The sequence below is a fragment of the Melospiza melodia genome, chromosome 28, assembly GCF_035770615.1.
Source record: "Melospiza melodia melodia isolate bMelMel2 chromosome 28, bMelMel2.pri, whole genome shotgun sequence".
In the NCBI taxonomy this organism is placed as follows: Eukaryota; Metazoa; Chordata; class Aves; order Passeriformes; family Passerellidae; genus Melospiza; species Melospiza melodia.
The window spans coordinates 5,908,366-5,932,668 of NC_086221.1; the positions used below are offsets into that span (position 1 = coordinate 5,908,366).

The window sequence follows — 24,303 nt, forward strand, 5'->3', positions numbered from 1 at the left end:
CCCTCCCCCTCCTCCTCCTCCTCATCATCATCACCATCCTCATCCTCCTCCTCCCAAAATGGGGCGACCCCTCTGCTCGCCCCCACCCCAGCACTAAAGCACAGCCACACCGGCTACACCCGCTGGAACAGAGCGCAATGGAGCAGGAAATCCAGAAATCCCGAAATCCAAAAATCCCGAAATCCCGAAATCCAGAAATCCCGAAATCCAAAAATCCCGAAATCCAGAAATCCCCCCCTTTTTTTTATTTTTTCTGACGAGGTGCCACGGTGCCAGACGAACGCAATTAAAGTTGCCCCATCGCTGGCTAAAGCAGCACAAGGCGCCTTGGGGGCCGGGGGAGGGCGCGGGTTTTGAAGCCGGAGCGGTTTGGATGCTTACGCAAAAGGTTCTTCTCTAGAGGATGGGTTTATAAATATTTCACCTACTTTAGCTGGGGAAGGCTGGCAATTTTTAGAACGCTCTTTCCAGGCAGAGCAGCGCCGCCGGAGCCGGGCCGCGGCGGAGCGCTGGCTGCAGGTGGCCCGGCGCGCTCGGGGACTCGCCCATCCTGTGACCCTGCGCCTCTGGAATGTCGCTCCGGGGCCGCAGGTGCTCATTCCCACCTGGCCACGGCTTAATCTTTAGCCAACCCCAAATTACACGCCAGCCCTTGTTCTTCCGCGGCCCACAGAGCGCGGGGAGCCGCAACCACCGGGGCACGAAGGGATTGCGGCAGCGAGGGACGGTGACAACCGCGCCCCAACCCCCCCAAAACGCCCCAAACTCGAGGTTCCTGCGGCTGCCGGGCGCCTGAGGCCATTAAACAATCAAAGAGCGCCCCGAGGGCCGGCGGCGGTGTCCTTGTGCTGCGTGACCGATGGGGACAGCCAGGGCCGGGCAGGAATGAGGCTCAGGGACGGGGCATGACTCAACGCGGCACGGCGGAAATGGGGTTTTATCGTTGGGGCATCCGACACCAGCCCGGATGGGGACGCTGAGCCGCAGCCTGGGGCTCTCCCTGCCGGGCAAAAACTCGGTTTGAGGCCGCGCTGCTGCAGCAGCCTCTGCTTCCCTTCCCCTGGCAGACGGGAAAAAGAGTTGGGATAAAAAAGGCTTTCTACCGAAAGGGTTGGGGTAACAAAGCCAAAGGTTTGAGGTAACAAAGGGTTGGGATAAAAAAGCCTTTCTACCAAAAGGGTTGGGGTAACAAAGCCAAAGTTTTGAGGTAACAAAGGGTTGGAATAAAAAAGCCTTTCTACCAAAAGGATTGGGATAACAAAGCCAAAGGTTTGAGGTAACAAAGGGTTGGGGAAAAAAAGCCTTTCCACCAGAAGGGTTGGGATAACAAAGCCTTTCCACCAAAAGGAAAAAGGGGGTAACAAAATCTTTCCACCAAAAAGAAAAAGGGGGTAACAAAATCTTTCCACCAAAAAGGACAGGGATAACCAAAGCTTTCCACCAGAAGGGTTTGGATAACAAAGGGTTGGGATAAAAAAGCCTTTCCACCAAAAGGGTTGGGGTAACAGAGCCTTTTCACCCAAAGGATTGGGATACAAAACCTTTCCACCAAAAGGATGGGGATAACAAAGCCAAAGGGTTGGGATAACAAAACCTTTCCACCAGAAGGGTTGGGATAACAAAAGCTTTCCACCAAAAGAATTGGGATAACAAAGCCTTTCCACCAAAAGGAAAAAGGGGGTAACAAAATCTTTCCACCAAAAAGATTGGGATAACAAAAGCTTTCCACCAAAAGGAAAAAGGGGGTAACAAAATCTTTCCACCAAAAGGATTGGGATAACAAAATCTTTCCACCAGAAGGGTTTGGATAACAAAGGGTTGGGATAAAAAAGCCTTTCCACCAAAAGGGTTGGGGTAACAGAGCCTTTTCACCCAAAGGATTGGGATACAAAACCTTTCCACCAAAAGTATTGGGATAACAAAGCCAAAGGGTTGGGATAACAAAACCTTTCCACCAGAAGGGTTGGGATAACAAAACCTTTCCACCAAAAGTATTGGGATAACAAAGCCTTTCCACCAAAAGGAAAAAGGGGGTAACAAAATGTTTCCACCAAAAGTATTGGGATAACAAAGCCTTTCCACCCAAAGTATTGGGATAACAAAGCCTTTCCACCAAAAGGGAAAAGGGGGTAACAAAATCTTTCCACCAAAAGGATGGGGATAACAAAGCCTTTCCACCAGAAGGATTGGGATAACAAGGCCTTTCCACCTAAAGGGTTTGGATAACGAAGCCTTGCCACCAAAATGATTGGGATTACAAAATTTTCCATCAAGATTTTCCATCAAAAACTGCTGGGGAAGGCAGCCAGGAGCACCGGAGCACCCGCCTGGGTGTGCTCCTGCTCCAGGTGACCCTGGCTGGGGGATCTCCAGAGGTCTTTTCCAACCTGAACAATTCCAGGATTCTGCAATCCCCCGGCTCCCTTTCCCCATCCACCTCCTGCACCGATGGAGGAGCTGATCCTCATCTCCCCCACTCCAGGGGCTCTGCCCCAGAGGAACGACTGACAAAGCTTCCCCTGGGCCACATTCCCGATCTTTATCTGGAGATAAGGGCGATCCAGGGACACCTGAGCTCGCTGCTCACGGCATCAGCTCCCCAGGGCTTGGATTCCTACCCTGGAACGGCCCAGCCGTGCCCTCCCCAGCTCTGCAGCTTCTCTGTGCCGCCCCAGACACAAGGGTGGCATCCAGAGGTGACAAATACAAATGTCACACCAGTGACCTGGGTGATCCTGGGAATGTCAGAGTGCCAATCCTGGGAATACCAGAGCGCCACTCCTGGGAATATCAAGTGCCATCTCCCAGGAATTACAGAGTGCCATTCCTGGGAATACCACAGTGCCAGCTCATGGGAATACCAAGTTGGCAGCTCCCAAGAATACCAGAGTGCCAGCTCCCAGGAATATCATGGTGCCACCTCCCAGGAATATCAGTGCCATCTCCTGGGAATATCAGTGCCATCTCCTGGGAATATCAGTGCCAGCTCCTGGGAATATTAGAGTGATTAGAGTGCCATTCCCAGGAATATTAAGGTGCCATTTCCCAGGAATACCAGAGTGCCAAGCCTGGCAATATCAGTGCAATCTCCCAGGAATATCACAGTGCCAATCCTGGGAATATCACAGTGCCACTCCTGGCAATATCAGAGTGCCAGCTCCCGGGAATACCAGAGTGCCAGCTCCCAGGAATATCACAGTGCCAGGTCTCAGGAATATCAGAGTGCCAGCTCCCAGGAATATTAAGGTGCAATTTCCCAGAAATATCAGTGCCAGCTCCTGGGAATATCACAGTGCCACCTCCCAGGAATATCAGAGTGCCAATCCTGGGAATATCACAGTGCCATCTCCCAGGAATATCACAGTGCCATCTCCCAGGAATATCACGGTGCCATCTCCCAGGAATACCAGAGTGCCACTCCTGGAAATATCAGTGCCAGCTCCTGGAAATACCAGTGCCAGCTCCTGGGAAAACCAGAGTGCCATGTCCCAGGAATATCACAATACCATCTCCCTGGAGTATCAGACTGCCAACCCTGGGAATATCACCGTGCCACCTCCCAGGAATATCTCAGTGCCATCTCAGTGCCATCTCGCAGGAACGCCAGGCCCTTCCTTCCACCAGGGCTGCCACAACCCCTGCAGGATCTGCTTGCAAATAAGCCCCGAGGCGTGGGTGGGTTTAGTCAGCACAAGAACACCCAGATCCCTGCTGGCTCCACAGAAATGCGGCTCCCCTCCCCGCAGGGAGCTCATCAAAATGCGAGCCGCGGGAGATGCGGGCCCCGAATTAGCTCCACGAGGAGGCACTTCCAGGCTGCTTTCCAAACTGGGATCGCTGTTGGGCTTGCGCTGAACTGAACCCCCCCAGCTCTGCACTTGCTGCGGGGTGAAGCCGTGAATGGAGGGAGGGCAGGGCTGCAGCCGCGCGGGGCTCCAGAGGGTCCGGGCGGCCTTTGGGAAACACCTTCCTTTGCTTTCGCACATTCCTGGCGCAGAAAGGGTTTTTTTTAGGCATATAAATTATTCTTTTCAACCGGAGGAGCTATTTTTTACAGCGCTGGGTCCTGCTTGAAGTGACTGCAGAGCTCCAGCCCTGATTTGTTTTGCTGTTGGAATCACCTCTCTCAGCCCAGGCTCGGCACAGTGGGGAAATCCAGCCCTAAAAATAAATTTTCTAAGGGTTTCCTTGGGGTGGAACCACCTGAGGCCCCACAGGACAGCAGAGAGCTGGAGCTCCTCCAAGGCCTTCCCCAGTGTTTGGGTTGGCAGCTTGGCCAAGGCCTTGGAGTCAGAGGTTGGGGAAGTTCTCCCTGTCCCCATTTAGGGCAAACTGGGGCTGAGAGACCCCTGAAACCCCCGGAGTTACCCCAGCAGCCACGTGTGATGGGCCCAGGAGCTCCGTGTGCGTTTGGAGACGGGACCAAACAAAAATCCCAGTGTCGCAAGCATCTTTTATGGAAAAGCCTTCCCTTGGGAGTTTTCCTCCTGAGAAGCTGCGAGGCCTCAGGAACAAAATGCAAACAATGGTTATCTGCTGCTGTGGGATGCAACAGGTGCATCTGGGATTGGATCATGTGGTTGTTTCTGATTAATGGCCAATCACAGTCAGCTGGCTCTGGCTCTCTGTCCGAGCCACAAGCCTTTGTTATCATTCTTTCCTTTTCTATTCTTAGCCAGCCTTCTGATGAAATCCTTTCTTCTATTCTTTTAGAATAGTTTTAATATAATATGTATCATAAATATATATTTATATATCAAAAATATATATATCATAAAATAATAAATCAGCCTTCTGAAACACGGAGTCAGATCCTCATCTCTTCCCTCATCCTGGACCACTGTGAGCACGGTCACAGGGGACAGTGGTGGCAGTGGCTCCAGGGATGTCCTGCACTATATACTCTACTGTATATATGATATTTTCTAAAAAATCCTTTCCCTTAGGATTTTTTCTTCCGAGAGGCCTCAGGAACAAAATGTAAACATTGATTATCTGCTGCTGTGGGATGCAACAGGTGCATCTGGGATTGGTTGTTCCTAATTAATGGCCAATCACAGTCAGCTGGGTCGGACTCTCTGTCCAAGACACAAACCTTTGTTGTCATTCTTTGCTATTCTATTCTTAGCCAGCCTTCTGATGAGATCCTTTCTTCTATTCTTTGAGTATAGTTTTAATGTAATATATATCATAAAATAATCAATCAGCCTTCTGAAACATGGAGTCAGATCCTCATCTCTTCCCTCATCCTCAGACCCCTGTGAGCACGGTCACGCCCCAGCACCGCCTGAGCTGATAAGAAAATAACTCTGAAGCACTGAAGCAGCTGGAGGAACCCCTGAGGACGCAGAGCCGCACCTGCGAGGGGCTGGCTGCAGGAAGGATGCTCAGCACAGCAGAGACAGGGCACGGAGTGTTTGTTCACCTCGCGCTTTTCGGGGTCAGAGCTCCCGGCCGGGCTGGTTTGGGGAGCTCCCGTTCTAGGTCAAAGCTGTGGCAGAGCTCGTCACACCCGTCTGCAGGAGGAAGCGCTGCCTCCTCATCCCCTCCCTCCCATGCAGTTGGGATTGCTCCCACACCCTGTGCCCTGCAGCTGCCACCCGGTGCTTCCTCACCCCCGCCCCAAACCCGTGCCAGGGAGGGCAGCTGGGAGGGGCACTTTATTTTTTTATTTATTTTATTTATTATTTTTAAAGTTTTTCTAAGCCTTCTGATGTTTACATTCCTGTAACGAGCGTTCTCATGCGCTCTCTGTAAATAACTGATTGCTTGGCGTTCTTTTGTGGAGGAGGAGAAATTTGATGGGCTGTTGGTTTGTCCAGTGTCACTGGAGAGGTGGCACTGTCACCCCCCAATCCAGGATCACTTTATTTGAAAATGATGATGTAAATCCATCCTAAATGTTGGAGTCAGAAATCAAACCCCTTTTCTTTTTTACCTTGGAGATTCCAGTGTCCACGTGGATTTATTTCATGTCCTAAAGCAACGAGAGCTCACAGATCCCCTAAAAAGATCTCCCAAAGACCCCACAGATGATCCCCCAAAGATGCCACAGAACCCTTAAAGACCCCACAGATGATCCTCCAAAGACTCCACAGATCCCTCAAAGATCCCACAAATCCCCCAAAGACCCCACAGATCCTCTAAAAGACCCCACAGAGCTCCCAAAGATCCACGGATAATCCCACAAAGACCCCACAGAGCCCTCAAAGACCCCACAGATGATCTCCCAAAAACCCCACAAACGATCCCCCAAAAACTCCACAGAGCCCCCAAAGACCCCACAGATGATGTCCCCAAAGACCCCACAGATGATCCCCCAAAGATGCCACAGAACCCTTAAAGACCCCAAAGATGATCCCCCAAAGACCCCACAGATCCCTCAAAGATCCCACAAATCCCCCAAAGACCCCACAGATCCTCTAAAAGACCCCACAGATCCCCCAAAGATCCCACAAACCCCCCAAAGACCCCACAGATCCTCTAAAAGACCCCACAGAGCTCCCAAAGATCCACAGATAATCCCACAAAGACCCCACAGAGCCCTCAAAGACCCCACAGATGATCTCCCAAAAACCCCACAAACGATCCCCCAAAAACTCCACAGAGCCCCCAAAGACCCCACAGATGATGCCCCCAAAGACCCCACAGAACCCTTAAAGACCCCAAAGATGATACCCCAAAGATCCCTCAAAGATCCCACAAATCCCCCAAAGACCCCACAGATCCTCTAAAAGACCCCACAGAGCTCCCAAAGATCCACAGATAATCCCACAAAGACCCCACAGATCCCTCAGATATCCCACAAATCCCCCAAAGACCCCGCAGAGCCCTCAAAGACCCCACAAATCCCACAAAGCCCCCCCAGCTGAACCCCCAGAGCCCAGCCCGGCTCTCCCCACCTCCCTGCAGCGCTGAGGGCTCTCTCCAGGAACAACAGGAACATCCCAAAGGACATTCCAGAGCTGGGCATCCCAAACCCTGGGGGATTTTAGCAGCTGGATTTGTGGGAAAAGGGGAAATTTTTTTTCCTGAATAATTTGTCCCGGGTTCCTTCCTCGAGCCTGGGCAGGGCCTGGCAGCTCTGGCTGTGTTTGCCCACGGGGTTGTGCCAATGTTGATTCAGGGCTCCTGCAAAGGACACCAGGGACGGTTTCCCTGCCCAGCTCCCTTTGTGTGGCGTTCACATTTCTGTGAAAATCCCTTCGCACAGGGTTTGTCTCCTGGGAAGCTGAGAAACCTCAGAGAAAAATGAAAACAAGAATTATCTGATTTGCTTCTGCTGTGTTTGGCTGCTTTGGAATGTGTTTGGAGATTGTTTACCCACAGGTGATTGTTTAATTAGTTTTATGTTAATTATTTTGCCTCTTTGGCCAATCAGTGTCAAGCTCTGTCAGACTCTGGAAAGAGTAATGAGTTTACATTATTATATTTTCATTATATCATTATTATGTTTTCATTTTTGCATTATTATATTTTCATTATTTCATTATTATTTTTTCATTATTGCATTATTATATTTTCATTATTTCATTCTTACGTTTTCATTTTCGCATTATTATCTTTTCATGATTTCATTATTATGTTTTAGCCCCTTCTGTAAGTATCTTTTCTGTATTCTTTAGTATAGTTTTAGCATAGCATATAATGTAATGTAATCTAACGTAATGCAATGCAATATAATAAATATAATATAATAAATATACTACAATTAATATGATATATGATATGATATAATGATATGATATAATATAATAAATATAATATAATATAATGTAATGTAATGTAATATAATGTAATATAATATAATGTAATATAATATAATGTAATATAATATAATGTAATATAATATAATGTAATATAATATAATGTAATGTAATGTAATGTAATGTAATGTAATGTAATGTAATGTAATGTAATGTAATGTAATATAATGTAATATAATATAATATAATATAATATAATATAATACAATATAATATAATATGATGTAATGTAATATAATATAATAAAATATAATATAAACTTCTGAGATCATGGAGTCAGATCCATCATTCCTGCCATGAGGATCCCTGTAAATAAAATTTTTTTTTTTTGCTCAAAATTCCAGCAGGAAAAGGGCCTGGAGCTGCAGGAAAAGCTGATTTCCCTGGCACTTCCCACCTTCCTTCAACCCTAAAAAAAACCCACATCCTTCTCCTATCAAAATTTTAAAAAAGAGGAAAAATCCCATACAAAAGATATCCCATAAAAACCCATCCCACATTCCATAAATCTTACTTTGGAGAATTCACAATCCAACAGATCAGATGGGAAAACCCAACTAAAACATTGGAAAAACTTGGGAAAATGCTCTTTAATTCCTTTTTTTTTTTTTCTTTCTGTGTAAGGAGAGAAAAAAGAAGCACAAAATAATCTGGGAAAAAAAAATAGAAACCTTATAAATTAAAAAAAAGAGAAATATATAAATATAAATAAATAAAAATATGATATATGATATATGATATATAATAAATAATATATAATATATAATATATAATATATAATATATAATATATAATATATAATATATAATATATAATATATAATTAATATATAATATATAATATATAATACATAATATATAAATAGAAAAAAGAAAATGAGAATCTTTTTCATCTGAAAAATTAAAAATAGAAATGCTTTTCTATTCTATTTTTCTGAAATAGAAAATTTAAAATATTCTTATAAAATATAGTCCAGACACTGACAGATGGATAAAATCCTTTATTATTATTATTATCATTATTTATTTTTTTGTACCTTTCCATTTATTCCAGAAAAACTTTCTCTCTCTATATATATATATAGAAAAAAAATCATTACTTCTTTCGGAATAAATCCTTAAAATCATTTATTTTAAAACAAGTCTTTTGTTTGTACAGCACTAGTTAAATACATTTATTCTCAGTTTTCTGCCAAAAAATCACCCCAGAGAAATTCACAGCTTGGGATCCACCCCGGCCCCTTCCATCGATTTTTCCTGCTGGAGGATGAGCTGAGGATGGAGGGAGGCAATGAGGAAATGTGGAATTTTTATTATTTATGCTCAGACATGGCTCCGAAATCTGATTTTGGAGGGACATCCAAAATCCAAATCCAATTTTGCACACCGAGTGTCCAGATGTGCAGCACAGCTGCAGAAAAACCCAAACAAAACCCATTGGAAAACCTTGAGAAAACGCCCCTTAATTCCACTTTTTTCATCTTTTGTGTAAAGAAAAAGGGGAAAAATGCATTTATTTTGTCCCGAATCTCCCAAACCCAAAGGAATTTTGTTGTTTGGATTTTCCACATGGAAGCGCTGGGCCAGGAAAGGAGGATCCGTGTGGGAATGCACAGCTCTGCCTCCAAGAGTTGTTTTTTTTTGCTGTTTTTGTCCCAAACCCTGATTTAATTCTATTCCTTCACCCATTCCCACCAGCTGGCCAGACAAAAGAATACCAGGAATCCAAATTTCCTGAGGGCACAGCCAAAAATCTTTTTTTTTTCTGGTAATAAAAAAAGGGAAAAAAATTCCAAGAAAACCCAGCGCAAGACAAAGCAACGATTTCCTTTTGCCTGCCCCTGCTCCTGGATGTGGTGGATGGCAGAATCCGTGAAATGAGGGAGGAAAAAATGCTGGAAAACCACAGAAATTCCCAACATTTTCATGAAAATTCCAAAAAACCTGGGAAATCCTGCCCAGGGATGGGGTTTTTTAATGGAATTTTATGCCAGGGTTGGAAAAAAAGGGATTTAATTCCAGGATTAAATCTCCTCCTAAACCCAGCCTCAAAGGGCTGGAATTTTATCCCAAAGGTGGTAAAGAGGGATTTAATTCCAGGATTTCATTCCAGGATTTAATCTCCCCCTAAACCCAGCCTCAAAGGGCTGGAATTTTATGCCAAAGGTGGAAAAAAGTGATTTAATTCCAGGATTTAATCTCCTCCTAAACCCAGCCTAAAAGGGCTGGAATTTTATGCCAAAGATGGAAAAAACGGATTTAATTGCAGGATTAAATTTCCCCCTAAACCCAGCCTAAAAGGGCTGGAATTTTATGCCAGGGTTGGAAAATAAGGGATTTAATTCCAAGATTTAATCCCTGCTCTGTTTTTTTTTCCAGCTGTGGAGATCAGAGAGTGGCACCAAATATTTGCACTCCAAATGGGAATCAGATATCCATGGGATAAACGGGATTATCTGGAATTGGGAGCTGATCGGCAAAAAGGGGGATTGGAAGCCTCTGGAATTCTCTGGAATTCTGTAAACTTGGGGGGTTCTGGGTATTGATTCCAGAGGGGCAAAAAATCCTCCAAAAAATCTCACAAAAATTCATTGGAAAAGCTGGGATTCTAAAGAAAGGAAAAAAAAGAGTTTAGGAGGGAAGAAATTCCCGTTTTCCCCGGGTTTTGGGGCGTTGCCAAATATTGGGAATTCTCTCACAAGGTGGAAACCTTAACCCAAACCCAAATTTGAGGGAATTAAAGGGAGAAAGGGAAAGCCTGTGCAAGGATAAACAGGACCCAGCAGGATTTTCCTAATCCTGGGAATGCTGTCCTGGTTCCATGGGGTTCTCCCAGCAGTTTGCCTTGATCTTCAGCAGGAATTTTTGGATCTGGATTTGAATTTCTCCCCCTGGGGTGGCTCAGTGCCCTTGGAAATTCATTCCCACTCGGGAAAATGCCCTTTAGTTGATTTTTTTCCCCCCATTTTTTCGTGTAAGGAAGAAAACAAAATAAAGCACTTATTTTGTCCTGAATCTCCAAACTCCAAAGGAATTTTGCTGTTTGAATGGTGGGAATGGGAAAAGCGAGCAGGAAAACGGAGCAGAGACGGGGCAGGGATGCCCAGGGAGGGTTCCTGCCCTGCTCCAGGCTTTTCCCAATCCTGGGAATGCTGTCCTGCTTCCATGGGATTCTCCCAGCACTTTGCCTTGATCTTCAGCATTTCAAAATTTCAGGAATTTTTGGATCTGGATTTGAATTTCTCCTCCTGGGGATGTGGGGTGGCTCAGTGCCCCTGGAAATTCATTCCCAATCCCAGGGTTGGAAAACCTTGAGGAAAATGCCCTTTAATTCCATTTCCCCCCCATCTTTTGTGTAAGGAAGAAGGAAAAAAAATTTGCATTATTTTGTCCCGAATCTCCAAACTCCAAAGGAATTTTGCTGTTTGAGTGGCGGGAATGGGAAAAGCGAGCAGGAAAACGGAGCAGAGACGGGGCAGGGATGCCCAGGGAGGGTTCCTGCCCTGCTCCGGGCTCTGGGAACAGCAGAATTCCTCAGGCAGGCACTGAAGGAGCCGAGTCCTTGTCCAGGTCCTGGCAGGAACACCGGGAAGGGGCAGCTCTGGTGCCAAGGAGGGAAATTCCTTTGTGGGAGGGAAGGTGGCACTGGGAAAACTGCAGGAAAACAGGGGAACCAGGAAAAAATGGAACCGGAAAAAGAAGGAACCAGGAGAGACCAGGGGAAAGAAAAGGAATCAGGAAAAGAGGGAATCAAGAAGGATCAGGAAAGAAGGGAACCAGGAGAGATCAGGAAAAGGAGGAGTCAGGAGGGACCAGGAAAAAGGGAACCAGAAAAAAAAAGGGAATCGAGAGGGACCAGGAAAAAAATGGAACCAGGGAAGACCAGGAAAAGAGGGAAGCAGGAAGGACCAGGAAAAAGTGGAACCGGAAAAAGAAGGAACCAGGAGAGACCAGGAAAATAGGAAATCAGGAAAAGAAGGGATCAGGAAGGACAAGGAAAACAGGAGGGACCGGGAAAAAAGGAATCAGGAAAAGAGGGAACCAAGAGAGATCAGGAAAAGAATGAACCAGGAAGGACCAGGAAAAGAGAGAACTGGGAAAAAAGGGAACCAGGAGGGACCGGGAAAAGAAGGAATCAGGAGAGATCAGGAAAAGAGGGAATCAGCAAAGACCAGGAAAAGAAGGAACCAAGAGAGACCAGGAAAAGAAGGAGTCAGGAGAGACCTGGAAAAAATGGAACCAGGAGAACCCAGAAAAAGAGGGACCAGGAAAAGAGGGAACCAGGAGGGACCAGGAAAAGAGAGAACCAGGAGAGACCTTGAAAAAAGGGAATCAAGAGAGACCAGGAAAAAATGGATCTAGGAAGGACCAGGAAAAGAGGGAACCAGAAAAAGAAGGGATCGGGAGGGACTAGGAAAAAATGGAACCAGGAAAAGAGGGAATCAGGAGGGACCAGGAAAAGAAGGAACCAAGAGAGACCTGGAAAAAATGGAACCAGGAAGAACCCAGGAGAAGAGGAACCAGGAAAAGGAAGAACCAGGAGAGAGCAGGAAAAAAGGAAATCAGGAGACATCAGGAAAAAAGGGAGCCAGGAAAAGAAGGAACCAGAAAAAGAGAGAATCGGGAGGGACCAGGAAGAGAAAGAACCAGAAAGGACCAGGAAAAAAGGGAACCAGGAAAAGAGGGAATGAGAAAAAGAGGGAACCAGGAAAACATGGAACAAAGAGAGGCCGGGAAAAGAAGGAATCAGGAGAGACCAGGAAAAGAGGGAATCAGGAAGGATCAGGAAAAAAGGGAATCAAGCAAGAGAGATCAGGAAAAAAAGGGAACCAGGAAAAGAAGGAATCAGGAGGGACCAGGAAAAAATGGAACCAGGAGGGACCAGGAAAAAGGAATCAAGCAAGAGAGATCAGGAAAAAAAAGGAACCATGAAAAGAGGGAACCAGGAAAAGAAGGAATCAGGAGAGATCAGGAAAAGAGGGAATCAGGAAGGACCAGGAAAAAAGGGAATCAAGCAAGAGAGATCAGGAAAAAAAAGGGAACCAGGAAAAGAAGGAATCAGGAGGGACCAGGAAAAAATGGAACCAGGAAGAACCCAGAAAAAGAAGGAACCAGGAAAAGAAGGAATCAGGAAAAGAGGGCACCAGGAGGGACCGGGAAGCCGCGGCCCCAAAGGCGTCACTGGGGTCTGGGGCTGTCCCTGCTCCTCCCCGTGCCCTGGAATCAATTAGGGAACAATCGGGGAGGGAACAGAGCAGGGCTGGGCAAAGCTCAGACAACGCCGAGGCTGCAGGCTGGGCTGGGCTGGCACCGGGGGCTCCGGGCACTGCCAGCCCCGGGGGAAGCTCCACGATAATTTTCCTTCCCACGGAGCTTTTCCCAAGGATTGCTGCAGGAATCGCTCCCTGCCCCGGGAGGGAACAGCCCCGCCGAGAGCCGGAGCAAAGGGCCAGTGCCAGTCCTGGGTGCCAGTCCCAATGCCAGGTGCCAGTCCTGGTCCCAGGTGCCAGTCTCAGGTGCCAGTCCTGGTGGTCCCAGTTTGGGAGCAGGAACATCCCAGTTTGGGCACAGGAATATCCCAGTTTGGGAGCAGAGTTATCCCAGTTTGGGAACAAGGATATCCCAGTTTGGGAACAAGGATATCCCAGTTTGAGAGCAGAGTTATCCCAGTTTGGGAGCAGAGTTATCCCAGTTTGGGAACAAGGATAACCCAGTTTGAGAGCAGGAACATCCCAGTTTGGGAACAAGGATATCCCAGTTTGGGAGCAGGGACATCCCAGTTTGAGAGCAGAGTTATCCCAGTTTGGGAGCAGGAACATCCCAGTTTGGCAACAAGGATATCCCAGTTTGGGAGCAGGGACATCCCAGTTTGGGAACAAGGATATCCCAGTTTGGGAGCAGGGACATCCCAGTCTGGGAGCAGGGACAAATTCCACAAATCCCCTCTCTGAGCCCCTCAAACCCCATAAATCCCCACTTTGAGCCCCCCAAACCTCACAAATCCCCATCTTGAGCCTGAAAACCCCACAAATCCTCACCCTGAGTACCCAAACCCCACAAATCCCAACCCTGAGCCCCTAAACCCCTCAAACCCCCACTCTGAGCCTCCAAATCCCAACTCTGACCCCCCAAACCTCACAAATCCGCACTCTGAGCCTCCCAAACGCCAAAAAATCCCCATCCTGAGCCTCCAAATCTCGCAAATCCTCATTCTGAGTCCCCAAACCCCACAAATCCCCACTCTGAGCTCCCAAATCCTTACCCAGAGCCCCCAAATCCCCACTTTGAGCCCCTCAAATCCCATCAATCCCCACTCTGACCCCCCCAAACCCCACAAATCCCCACCCCAAACCCCTCCCAGGTCATGGCAGGCGTTGGCATCTCCTCCCTGGGGCTGCTCTCAGTGGGGACACCCCCAAACAAAAGCGGGGGACAATGCCCCAGGTCCGTGCAGGGGGTGGTTTGGGAGCTGCAAACGAGGATTTGGGAGCTGCTCCCGGGGGTTTTGGGGTTTTGGGAGCTGCTCCTGAGGATTTGGGAGCTGCTCCCGGGGGTTTTGGGGTTTTGGGAGCTGCTCCCGGGGGTTTTGGGGGTCTGGGAGCTGCTCCCGGGGGTTTTGGGGTTTTGGGAGCTGCTCCCGGGGGTTTTGGGGCCTGCTGGAGCCCAGGGCAGGGTGGGAGCCGCTCCTTTCCCGGCGTTTCCGTCTCCACGGCAGCCAAATCCCCGTTCAGAAGATGCTCTGCCTCCTGTTCTTGCCGCGGGCTGGGGAGGGGACACGGACAGGGGGGGTCAGGTGTGCCCCAGGTGTGCCCCAGGTGTGCCCCAGGTGTGCCCAGATGTGCCCCAGGTGTGCCCAGTGCCAGGCCAGGCCGTGCCCAGCAGTCCTAATGTGGTCTCCCCGAAAAAATCAGGGGGTGCAGGGCAGCTTGTCTGAGCTAAGGTGCCTTTCCAGTAACTGCTGCCTGAGGCAAACCCCACAAATCCCCACCCTGAGCCCCCCAAACCCCACAAATCCCCATCCTGAGCCCTCAACCCCCACAAATCCTCACCCTGAGCCCCCAAACCCCACAAATCCCAACTCAAAACCCCCAAAATCCCACCCTGAGCCTTCAAACCCCACAAATCCCCACCCTGAGCCCCCAAACCCCACAAATCCCCACTCAAAACCCCCCAAATCCCACCCTGAGCCCCCAAACCCACAAATCCTCACCCTGAGCCCCCCAAACCCCACAAATCCTCATCCTGAGCCCCCCAAACCCCACAAATCCCCACTCAAAACCCCCAAACTCCCACCCTGAGTCCCCCAAACCCCACAAATCCCACCCTGAGCCCCCCAAACCTCACAAATCCCCATCCTGAGCCCCCCAAACCCCACAAATCCCCACTCAAAACCCCCAAACTCCCACCCTGAGCCCCCCAAACCTCACAATTCCCCACCCTGAGCTCCCAAACCCCCCAAATCCTCACCCTGAGCCCCCAAACCCCACAAATCCCCACTCAAAACCCCCAAACTCCCACCCTGAGCCTCCAAACCCCACAAATCCCCACCCTGAGCCCCCCCAAACCCCACAAATCCCCACCCTGAGCCCCCAAACTCCCACCCTGAGCTCCCAAACCCCACAAATCCCCACTCAAAACCCCCAAAATCCCACCCTGAACCCCCCAAACCCCACAAATCCCCACCCTGAGCCCCCCCAAATCCCATTCTGAGCCCCCAAACCCCACCCTGAGCCCCCCAAACCCCACAAATCCTCGCTCCAGGGAGGGCATCCCCAGCCTGGGCATTACCAGCTGTGCCCCAGGGTGCCCAGATGTGCCAGCAAAGATGCCCAGGGGTGATTTTTGGGCAGGGACACAGAGAGGGGATCAGGGGGTGCTGGGGAGGGGATTCTGAGCCTGGGCATTGCCAGCTGTGCGTGCCCCAGGGTGCCCAGATGTGGCACCAGGGGTGGTTGGTGGATGGGTGAGGTGACAAAGGAGCAGGGTTGGGAACAGCACCGGGCGGAGGTGCCAGCCTTGCCCATCCCCTGCCCATGCCCTGCCCATGCCCTGCCCATCCCCTGCCCATCCCCTGCCCATGCCCTGCCCATGCCCTGCCCATCCCCTGCCCATCCCCTGCCCATGCCCTGCCCATCCCCTGCCCATCCCATGCCCATGCCCTGCCCATGCCCTGCCCATGCCCTGCCCATCCCCTGCCCATGCCCTGCCCATCCCATGCCCATGCCATGCCCACCCCCTGCCCATCCCCTGCCCATCCCCTGCCCATCCCCTGCCCATCCCCTGCCCATCCCCTGCCCATCCCCTGCCCATCCCCATCCCCTGCCCATCCCATGCCCATCCCCTGCCCACCCCCTGCCCACCCCCTGCCCATCCCCTGCCCATCCCCTGCCCATGCCCTGCCCATGCCCTGCCCATCCCATGCCCGTCCCCTGCCCATCCCATGCCCATCCCCTGCCCATTCCCTGCCCATCCCATGCCCATCCCATGCCCAGCCGTACCCGAGTGCTGGAAGGCCGAGCCGCGGTGCCCGGGGTCCTTCTGCAGCTGGATCTCCTTCAGGGAGAAGATGGAGGCGGCTGGGCAGGGAGGGCACAGACACAGGGTCAGGGCTGGCACAGCGGGCACGGCCACGGGCAGCTGCTGGCACCGCCCAGCCCGTCCCGTCCCGCACAAATTGTTTTTATTTTTATTTTTATTCTATTTATTTTATTTATTTTATTTTTATTTATTTTTATTTATTTTATTTTTATTTTATTTTTATTTATTTTAATTTTAATTTTTATTTATTTTTATTTTTATTGTTGCAGTAGAAGTAGTATTTATGGTTACTATTATTATTATTATTATTATTATTACAAAGACAACATTATTATTATTATTATTATTATTATCATCATCATCATCATTATCATTATCATTATTCCTACTACTACTTTTTTTTTTTTTTTCCTATTTTTCCCCATTTTTGGGGTCACTCACTGTCAGGCAGGAGGTGCCTGCAGCCTGTTTTACCCTTTTTTACCCTTTTTACCCATTTTTACCCATTTTGGGGTCACACACTGTCAGGCAGGAGGTGCCTGCAGCCTGTTTTACCCCATTTTTCCCCATTTTCCCCCATTTTTCCCCATTTTTGGGGTGACTCACTGTCAGGCAGGAGGTGCACGCGCTCCCCCAGGCTCCTGAAGTAGGGGTGCTGCAGGGCGGCCTCGGCTGAGATCCGGCCCTTGGCTCTGTACTGCACAAGGCCCCAGGAAAAAAAACCAGAAATGCTCAGTTATGGCACACATCTGGGCACCTTTCTACATCCACACCACACATCTGGGCACCCCTGGACCTTTATACCATCGATCTGGGCACCTCTCTACGTTCACACCACACATCTGGGCACCCCTGTACATTCACCTCACACATCTGGGCGCCCCTGCACATTTCCACCGCACATTTCCTCTCCACATTTATACACCTTTCTACATTTATATCACATATCTGGGCCCCCCTGCCCACCCCAGCATTGCCACCCACCCGCCCCATGGCAGTGCCCTGCTCCAGGTGCCCCTTCCCTTCCCTTCCCTTCCCTTCCCTTCCCTTCCCTTCCCTTCCCTTCCCTTCCCTTCCCTTCCCTTCCCTTTTCCCCATTCCCTTTTCCCCTTTTTTCCCCTTTCCCCTTTTTTCCCCTTTCCCCTTTTTTCCCATTTCCCCTTTTTTCCCCTTTCCCCTTTTTTCCCCTTTCCCCTTTTTTCCCCTTTTTTCCCCTTTTTTCCCCTTTTTTCCCCTTTTTTCCCCTTTTTTCCCATTTCCCCTTTTTTCCCCTTTCCCCTTTTTTCCCCTTTTTTCCCCATTCCCAGCACCCACCAGCAGCAGATTTGTCAGCAGGTCGACGCCTTCCGAGTCCAGCCTGGGGGAGAGAGGGGAAACAAAACCAAAACTGCCCCAGGGCTGCACCCAGGAGGCTGCAAGGACCACGGGGAGGAGGCACGAGTGGCACTGCAGCCTCGGAAGGAGCCCGGGCTGCCCCTTGCACCCCTCGAACCCCCCCAGTTTTCTCCGTCCTGCCCCTGGGGTACCTTGGGGCGTGATTGATCAGGGGCTGGGCTCGGTACTGGCTGAAGTTGTAAGCCTTGAACTCCTCGTTGGACGTTATCCCAGGCCAGGTGTCCTCTGTGGGGGTTCCTGCGGGGGACAGGGGGCCTCCATGGGCTCTGGGTGGGATGGAAGCTCCAGGAGTGTGGGGCTGTCCCCAGAGAGGGCACTGATGTGCCCCGGGGGTGGCAGTGCCAGCAGGGAGCCGCTCATCCTCACACCTGTGCCAGCCTGGAGGGGCTGCAGGCAGCTGCTGTCCGTGCCAGCTGACCCCTGCCCACTCCAGCTCACCCCAGCCGTGTGTGCCCATCCCTGCCCGTTTCATCCCACCCCTTTCCATTCCTGGCCACCCCATCCCATCCTCCTTCATTCCTGCAACGCCAGTCTATCCCATCCCACCCCATCCCATCCCACCCCATCCCATCCCATCCCATCCCATCCCATCCCATCCCATCCCATCCCATCCCATCCCATCCCATCCCATCCCATCCCATCCCATCCCATCCCATCCCATCCCATCCCATCCCACCCCTCTTCCCACCCCATCCCACCCCATCCCTCCCCTTTTCCCTCCTTCCTACCACATCCCACTTCATCCCTGCTCATTCCTCTGCACCCCATCCTGTCCCTGTTCCCTTCTTCCCACCCCATCCCTGTTCATTCCTGTCTATCCCATCCCATTATCCCATTCTATCCCATCACAACCCATCCCAGTCCATTCCTTCCCTTTTGCTTCCTTCCTACCCCATCCCATCCCATCCCATCCCATCCCATCCCATCCCATCCCATCCCATCCCATCCCATCCCATCCCATCCCATCCCATCCCATCCCATCCCATCCCATCCCATCCCTGTTCCCTCCTTCCCATGGATCCCATCCCATCCCATTATCCCATCATCCCACCCCGCCCTACCCCGTTCTGCTCCCGCTCCCGGTGCGGTTCCCGTTCCCATCTCCATCCCCATCCCCATTCCTGTTCCCGTTCCCGCTCCTGTTTCCATTCCCGTTCTGCTCCTATTCCCGCTCCTGCTCCCGGTGCGGTTCCCGCTCCCATTCCCATTCCCGTTCCCGTTCCCGGGCCGGCAGTGCCCCCGCGTGGAGAGCGGGCTCGGCACTCGCTCCCGTTCCCGTTCCCATTCCCGTTCTCAGTGCGGTTCCCGTTCCCATTCCCGTTCCCGGGCCGGCAGTGCCCCCGCGCGGGGAGCGGGCTCAGCGCACGGCCCTCCCGTTCCCGTTCCCGGTGCGGTTCCCGTTGCGGTTCCCATTCCCGTTCCCGTTCCAGTTCCCGTTGCGGTTCCCGCTCCCGTTCCCGTTCCCGGGCCGGCAGTGCCCCCGCGCGGGGAGCGGGCTCGGCGCTCACCCAGCAGGCGGAAGATGAGGTGCAGCTCCTCCTTCACCGTGGAGCCCGGGAACATCGGCCGGCCCGTCACCATCTCGTAGTGGATGCAGCCGACACCCCTGCAGGGCAGGGGACAGCCGGGGGTCACAGGGGACAAACCCCGGGGCACGGGGGACAGCCGGGGTCACGGGGGACAAACCCCGGGGTCACGGGGTTTGATAAACCCCGGGACCACGGGGGACAAAGCCCGCGGGTGGAGCGGGATCGGCTCCGGGAGGAGGAACCGCTCCCAGCGGGGTGGGGATGGCATCGAGCCGACCCCGAATACCAGGGGATGGGGAAACTGCGATGGGGACAGGGAAATCTGCACTGGGAGAGTCCCAAAGACATGGAAACTTCTGGGAGAGTTATGGTGACATGGGGACAGGGAAATCTGCACTGGGAGAGCTCTGGGTGTCAGGGAAATCTGCTCTGGGAGAGTCTGGGGGCATGGGGACATGGAAAACTGCACTGAGGGCAGGGAAATCTGCACTGGGAGAGTCCCAAAGACATGGAAACTTCTGGGAGAGTTATGGTGACATGGGGACAGGGAAATCTACACTGGGGACAGGGAAATCCGCACTGGGAGAGTCCCAAAGACATGGAAACTTCTGGGAGAGCCTGGGGACATGGGGACAGGGAAATCTGCACTGGGAGAGCTCTGGGGACAGGGAAATCTGCTCTGGGAGAGTCTGGGGGCATGGGGACAGGGAAAACTGCTCTGGGGACAGGGAAATCTGCACTGGGAGAGCTCTGGGGACGGGGAGAAGAGCACTGGGAGAGCCCTGGAGACATGGGGACAGGGAAATCTGCACTGGGAGAGCCCTAGGGATGGGGAAACTGCTCTGGGAGAGCCTGAGGACATGGGGACAGGAAAAACTGCTCTGGGGACAGGGAAATCTGCACTGGGAGAGCTCCGGGGACAGGGAAAATTGCTCTGGAAGAGCCCCAAACGCTCTGGTGTAAAAAGCCTCAGGGGACAGGGGAAACAGATTTTTGGAAAAGCCCCCAAAGCTCTGGTGTCAACAGAACCAGGGGACCGGGAAATCTGCACTGGGACAGCCTGGGGACAGGGAAACTGTTCTGGGAGAGCCCTGGGGACATGTGGACATGGGGACAGGGAAATCTGCAATGGGACAGCCTGGGGACAGGGAAACTGTTCTGGGAGAGCCCTTGGGGCAGGGAAAATCTGCTCGGGGAGAGCCCCAAAGCCTCTGGTGTAAAAAGCCTCAGGAGACAGGTAAAACAGCTCTGGGGGAGCCCTGGGGACAGTGAGAACATCCCTGGGAGAGCCCTGGGGACAGTGCAAACATCCCTGGGAGAGCCCCCCCAGCCCTGTTGTACCCAGCACGGTGAGGATGAGGATGGGAAGGCCCGACCCCTCCTGGCGAGGCGCGGGGCAGCTCGGCGGGTGCTCACCACATGTCGATGGGCGTGGAGTACTCGGTGGAGCCCAGCAGGACATCGGGGGGCCGGTACCACAGCGTCACCACCTCGTTGGAGTAGGTTTTTGTGGGGACAGACTTGGCCCTGGCTAACCCTGAGGGCGGCGGGGACACACATCAAGGAGCTGCTCCCCCCTTTTTTATCCCAGTCCTGCGTCGTCCCTGAAGGGGGCTTCACCTACCAAAATCAGCCAGCTTGAGCTCGCCCCGCTCGTTGATGAGCAGGTTCTGGGGTTTGAGGTCTCGGTGCAGGATTTTCCTGCCGTGGCAATAAGCCAGGCCGCGGAGCAGCTGGAACATGAAGATCTGCGGGGAGGAGGAGAAATGTCACAGAGATATTTTACAAAAAAAATCCTTTCATTAGGATCCTTCTCCTGAGAGGCCTCAGCAATGAAATGTGAACAATGGTTATCTGCTGCTGTGGAACGCAACAGGTGCATCTTTGATTGGTCTCGTGTGATTATTTTTTAATTAATGGCCAATCATAGTCAGCTGTGTTGGGACTCTGAGCAGTCACAAGATTTTATTGTCATTCCTTCCTTTTCCAGCCTTCTGATGTCTCCTTTCTCTTTTCTTTAGTATAGTTTTAATATGTCACTTTCACAATATAATATAATATAATATAATATAATATAATATAATATAATATAATATAATACAATATAATATAATACAATATAATATAATACAATATAATATAATACAATATAATATAATACAATATAATATAATACAATATAATATAATATAATATAATATAATATAATATAATATAATATAATATAATATAATATAATATAATATAATATAATATAATATAATGCAATATAATATAATGCAATAGAATATAATGCAATAGAATATAATGCAATATAATATAATATAATATAATATAATATAATATAATATAATATAATATAATATAATATAATATAATGCAATATAATATAATATAATGCAATATAATATAATATAATGCAATATAATATAATATAATGCAATATAATATAATGCAATATAATATAATGCAATATAATATAATGCAATATAATATAATGCAATATAATATAATGCAATATAATATAATGCAATATAATGCAATATAATGCAATATAATATAATATAATATAATATAATATAATATAATATAATATAATATAATATAATATAATATAATATAATATAATATAATATAATATAATATAATATAATATAATATAATATAATATAATATAATATCTATCATAAAATAAGAAATCAGCCTTCTGAAACATGGAGTCAAGATTCTTATCTCTTCCCTCGTCCTGGGGACCCACAAACACCACCACAGAGGAGGAGGAGGAGGAGGAGGAGGAGGAAGGTGCATTTAGGACTAGAACTCAACCTGCCTTGAGGAATTTGGATGTTGTGGGCAGGAAAGACCCCTCAGAACTGAGTTCTGGGAAAGGGTCACGGGATGGGATGAGTGAAATGTGAATGTGCAGTGATTTCATTCAGGGTGGAAACGCTGGGGGAGCCTCAGGAAAAGGGCAAAAGGAGCAAGAACTGAAGGGATCTCCAGCCTCAGAAAGGGGAAAAGGAGCAAAGACTCAAGGGTGAGGGGATCTCCAGGCTCAGAAAGGACAAAGGGAGCAAGAACTGAAGGGATATCCAGCCTCAGAAAGGGGAAATGGAGCAGGAAATAAAGGGTAAGGGGATCTCCAGCCTCAGAAAGGGCAAAGGGAGCAGGAACTGAAGGGATCTCCAGCCCCAGAAAGGGGAAAAGGAGCAGGAGATTAGGGGTGAAGGGATCTCCAGCCTCTCCCAGCCCCAAACCCCCCCAGTGGGGACGAGGAGCAGGGCAGGGGGCCCCGCACGCCCCTCACCTTCACGTTGTGCACGCTCATCAGGTTCCCGCAGTTCTCCAGGTACTGCTTGAGGTCGTTGTCCTGCAGGGGGAGGGACGCGTCAGTCTGTCCTTCCCTCGCCCCCCCCCCCCAGCCCCCAGAGGAGCCCCCAGACCCACCAGGTACTCGAAGACGAGGGTGAGGCAGCGCTCGGTGTGGATGATGTCGTGCAGGGTGACGATGTTGGCGTGCTTGAGGTTCTTGAGCAGCGACACTGCGGGGACGGCGGGGCTGAGCGGGGGCACAGCCACCCCAAATCCCCCCTGGGAACCCAAGGGAAGCCCTCGCCGGCCTCACCTTCCCGGATGGCCGTGCAGGGAGCGCCCTCCTCGTGCTCCAGGCGGATTTCCTTCAGCGCCACCAGGTTCTCTGTCAGCTTGCTGCGGCCCTTGAACACCGTGGCGTAGGTGCCCTGGGGACAATGGGGACACGGCGCAGACAGCTTGTCGTGAAAAATCCTTTCCTTAGGATGCTTCTCTTCCTGAGAAGCTGGGAGGCCTCAGGAACAATGCGTAAACATTAATCATGTGCTGCTGTGGGATGCAACAGGTGCATCTGTGATTGGCCTCATAAAATCGTTTCTAATTAATGGCAAATCACAGCCCTGCTAGCTCAGACTCTCTGTCCAAGACACAAACCTTTGTTATCATTCCTTTCTATTCTTAGCCAGCCTTCTGATGAAACCTTTCCTTCTATTCTTTCAGTATAGTTTTAATGTAATATATATAATAAAATAATAAATCAGCCTTCTGAAACACGGAGTCAGATCCTCATCTCTTCCCTCATCCTGAGACCCCTGTGAACACAGGGACATTTCCCAGTGCGAGGAATGCTGGGTTTGTCTTTACAAACAAGGATTAATTCAATTTTGCAAAACCCCTCCTCTGCTCCCTGTTCATTTCCCTCCATCTGTTTTTACAGCAACAATCAGGAAACGTCCCCTGTATGAAAATAACATGTATTCATTCAACTGGACCGAATCTTTCTGAACTTCCTCGTTTGCCAAGCAAATTTTAATCGAGGAAAGCAAAGGATATTTAAGGTCTGGCTGAATGGAGGCTGACAACCTGCTGGAAATGACATTTTGGGTGAATTTGTGCTGGTTGCCACAGGTGGAACAAAAACAAAGCTGGGTAAAAGGTGCAGCCTGCAAACCAGCAGCTCTGAGAGCAGTGGGTCAAACTCTTTGTCATATTTGATGTAAAATCAGAGGTGAATCCACAACCTGGGCACTTCCAGTGTGAGAGGAATGACGGATTTGTCTTTCCAAACAAGCTGTGGGTAGATAAAACCAGCACTGAGAGATAAACAATGGGAAGGATTCCACTGCTTGATGAATGGAAAAAGAGATTTGATTTTACAAATAAACTTCAGGTTTGCTGAGAAATGAAATTAGACATTGAAAGATGAAAGAAGCAATGGGGAAGAAAAAACCCTAAATTACATAAGAATTAAAATGAAAAGGGAGGGTTATAGGGGAATTAGAAGGTTAGGGAATACAGGGAATATATAGGGAATATAGAGGATTAGAGGGGAATCATTGGTATCAGGTGTTTTGGGAAGTCTGAACCTCTCAAATACCTCAGAAATGGAGAAAGAGAGAAGGGAAATGTGGCAGGAAATTGGGATAAAAAGGAGGCTGCATCCTCCAAAAATTTGGGAGATCCCAGGGAAATGCCCCATGGCCTCTCCCTTTATTCAAATAAAGTCAAGACTCCTCTGTGTCTCCTTTTTGGCCATAAATCTCT

General features: G+C 49.7%; 1 protein-coding gene across 2 annotated transcripts in view; it reads right to left on the reverse strand.

The window, feature by feature from the left end:
* Positions 1 to 14,121: 14,121 nt before the first annotated feature.
* The window catches only part of LOC134430338 (cyclin-dependent kinase 18-like), a 42,080-nt gene continuing 31,898 nt past the window's right edge, over positions 14,122 to 24,303 (reverse strand). Inside the window, exons 6-16 of one of the 2 annotated variants that reach the window (XM_063177949.1) lie at positions 22,853 to 22,967; positions 22,675 to 22,769; positions 22,535 to 22,597; positions 20,852 to 20,975; positions 20,644 to 20,764; positions 19,207 to 19,304; positions 17,830 to 17,935; positions 17,618 to 17,690; positions 16,910 to 17,000; positions 16,264 to 16,341; positions 14,122 to 14,527 (exon numbers count right to left, since the gene is read on the reverse strand). In XM_063177949.1, coding sequence (XP_063034019.1) covers positions 14,493 to 14,527; positions 16,264 to 16,341; positions 16,910 to 17,000; positions 17,618 to 17,690; positions 17,830 to 17,935; positions 19,207 to 19,304; positions 20,644 to 20,764; positions 20,852 to 20,975; positions 22,535 to 22,597; positions 22,675 to 22,769; positions 22,853 to 22,967 — 999 coding nt within the window. In that variant the 3' untranslated portion in view covers positions 14,122 to 14,492. The remainder of the gene's footprint in view (positions 14,528 to 16,263; positions 16,342 to 16,909; positions 17,001 to 17,617; positions 17,691 to 17,829; positions 17,936 to 19,206; positions 19,305 to 20,643; positions 20,765 to 20,851; positions 20,976 to 22,534; positions 22,598 to 22,674; positions 22,770 to 22,852; positions 22,968 to 24,303) is intronic. The other variant, XM_063177950.1, reaches the window with a different exon arrangement.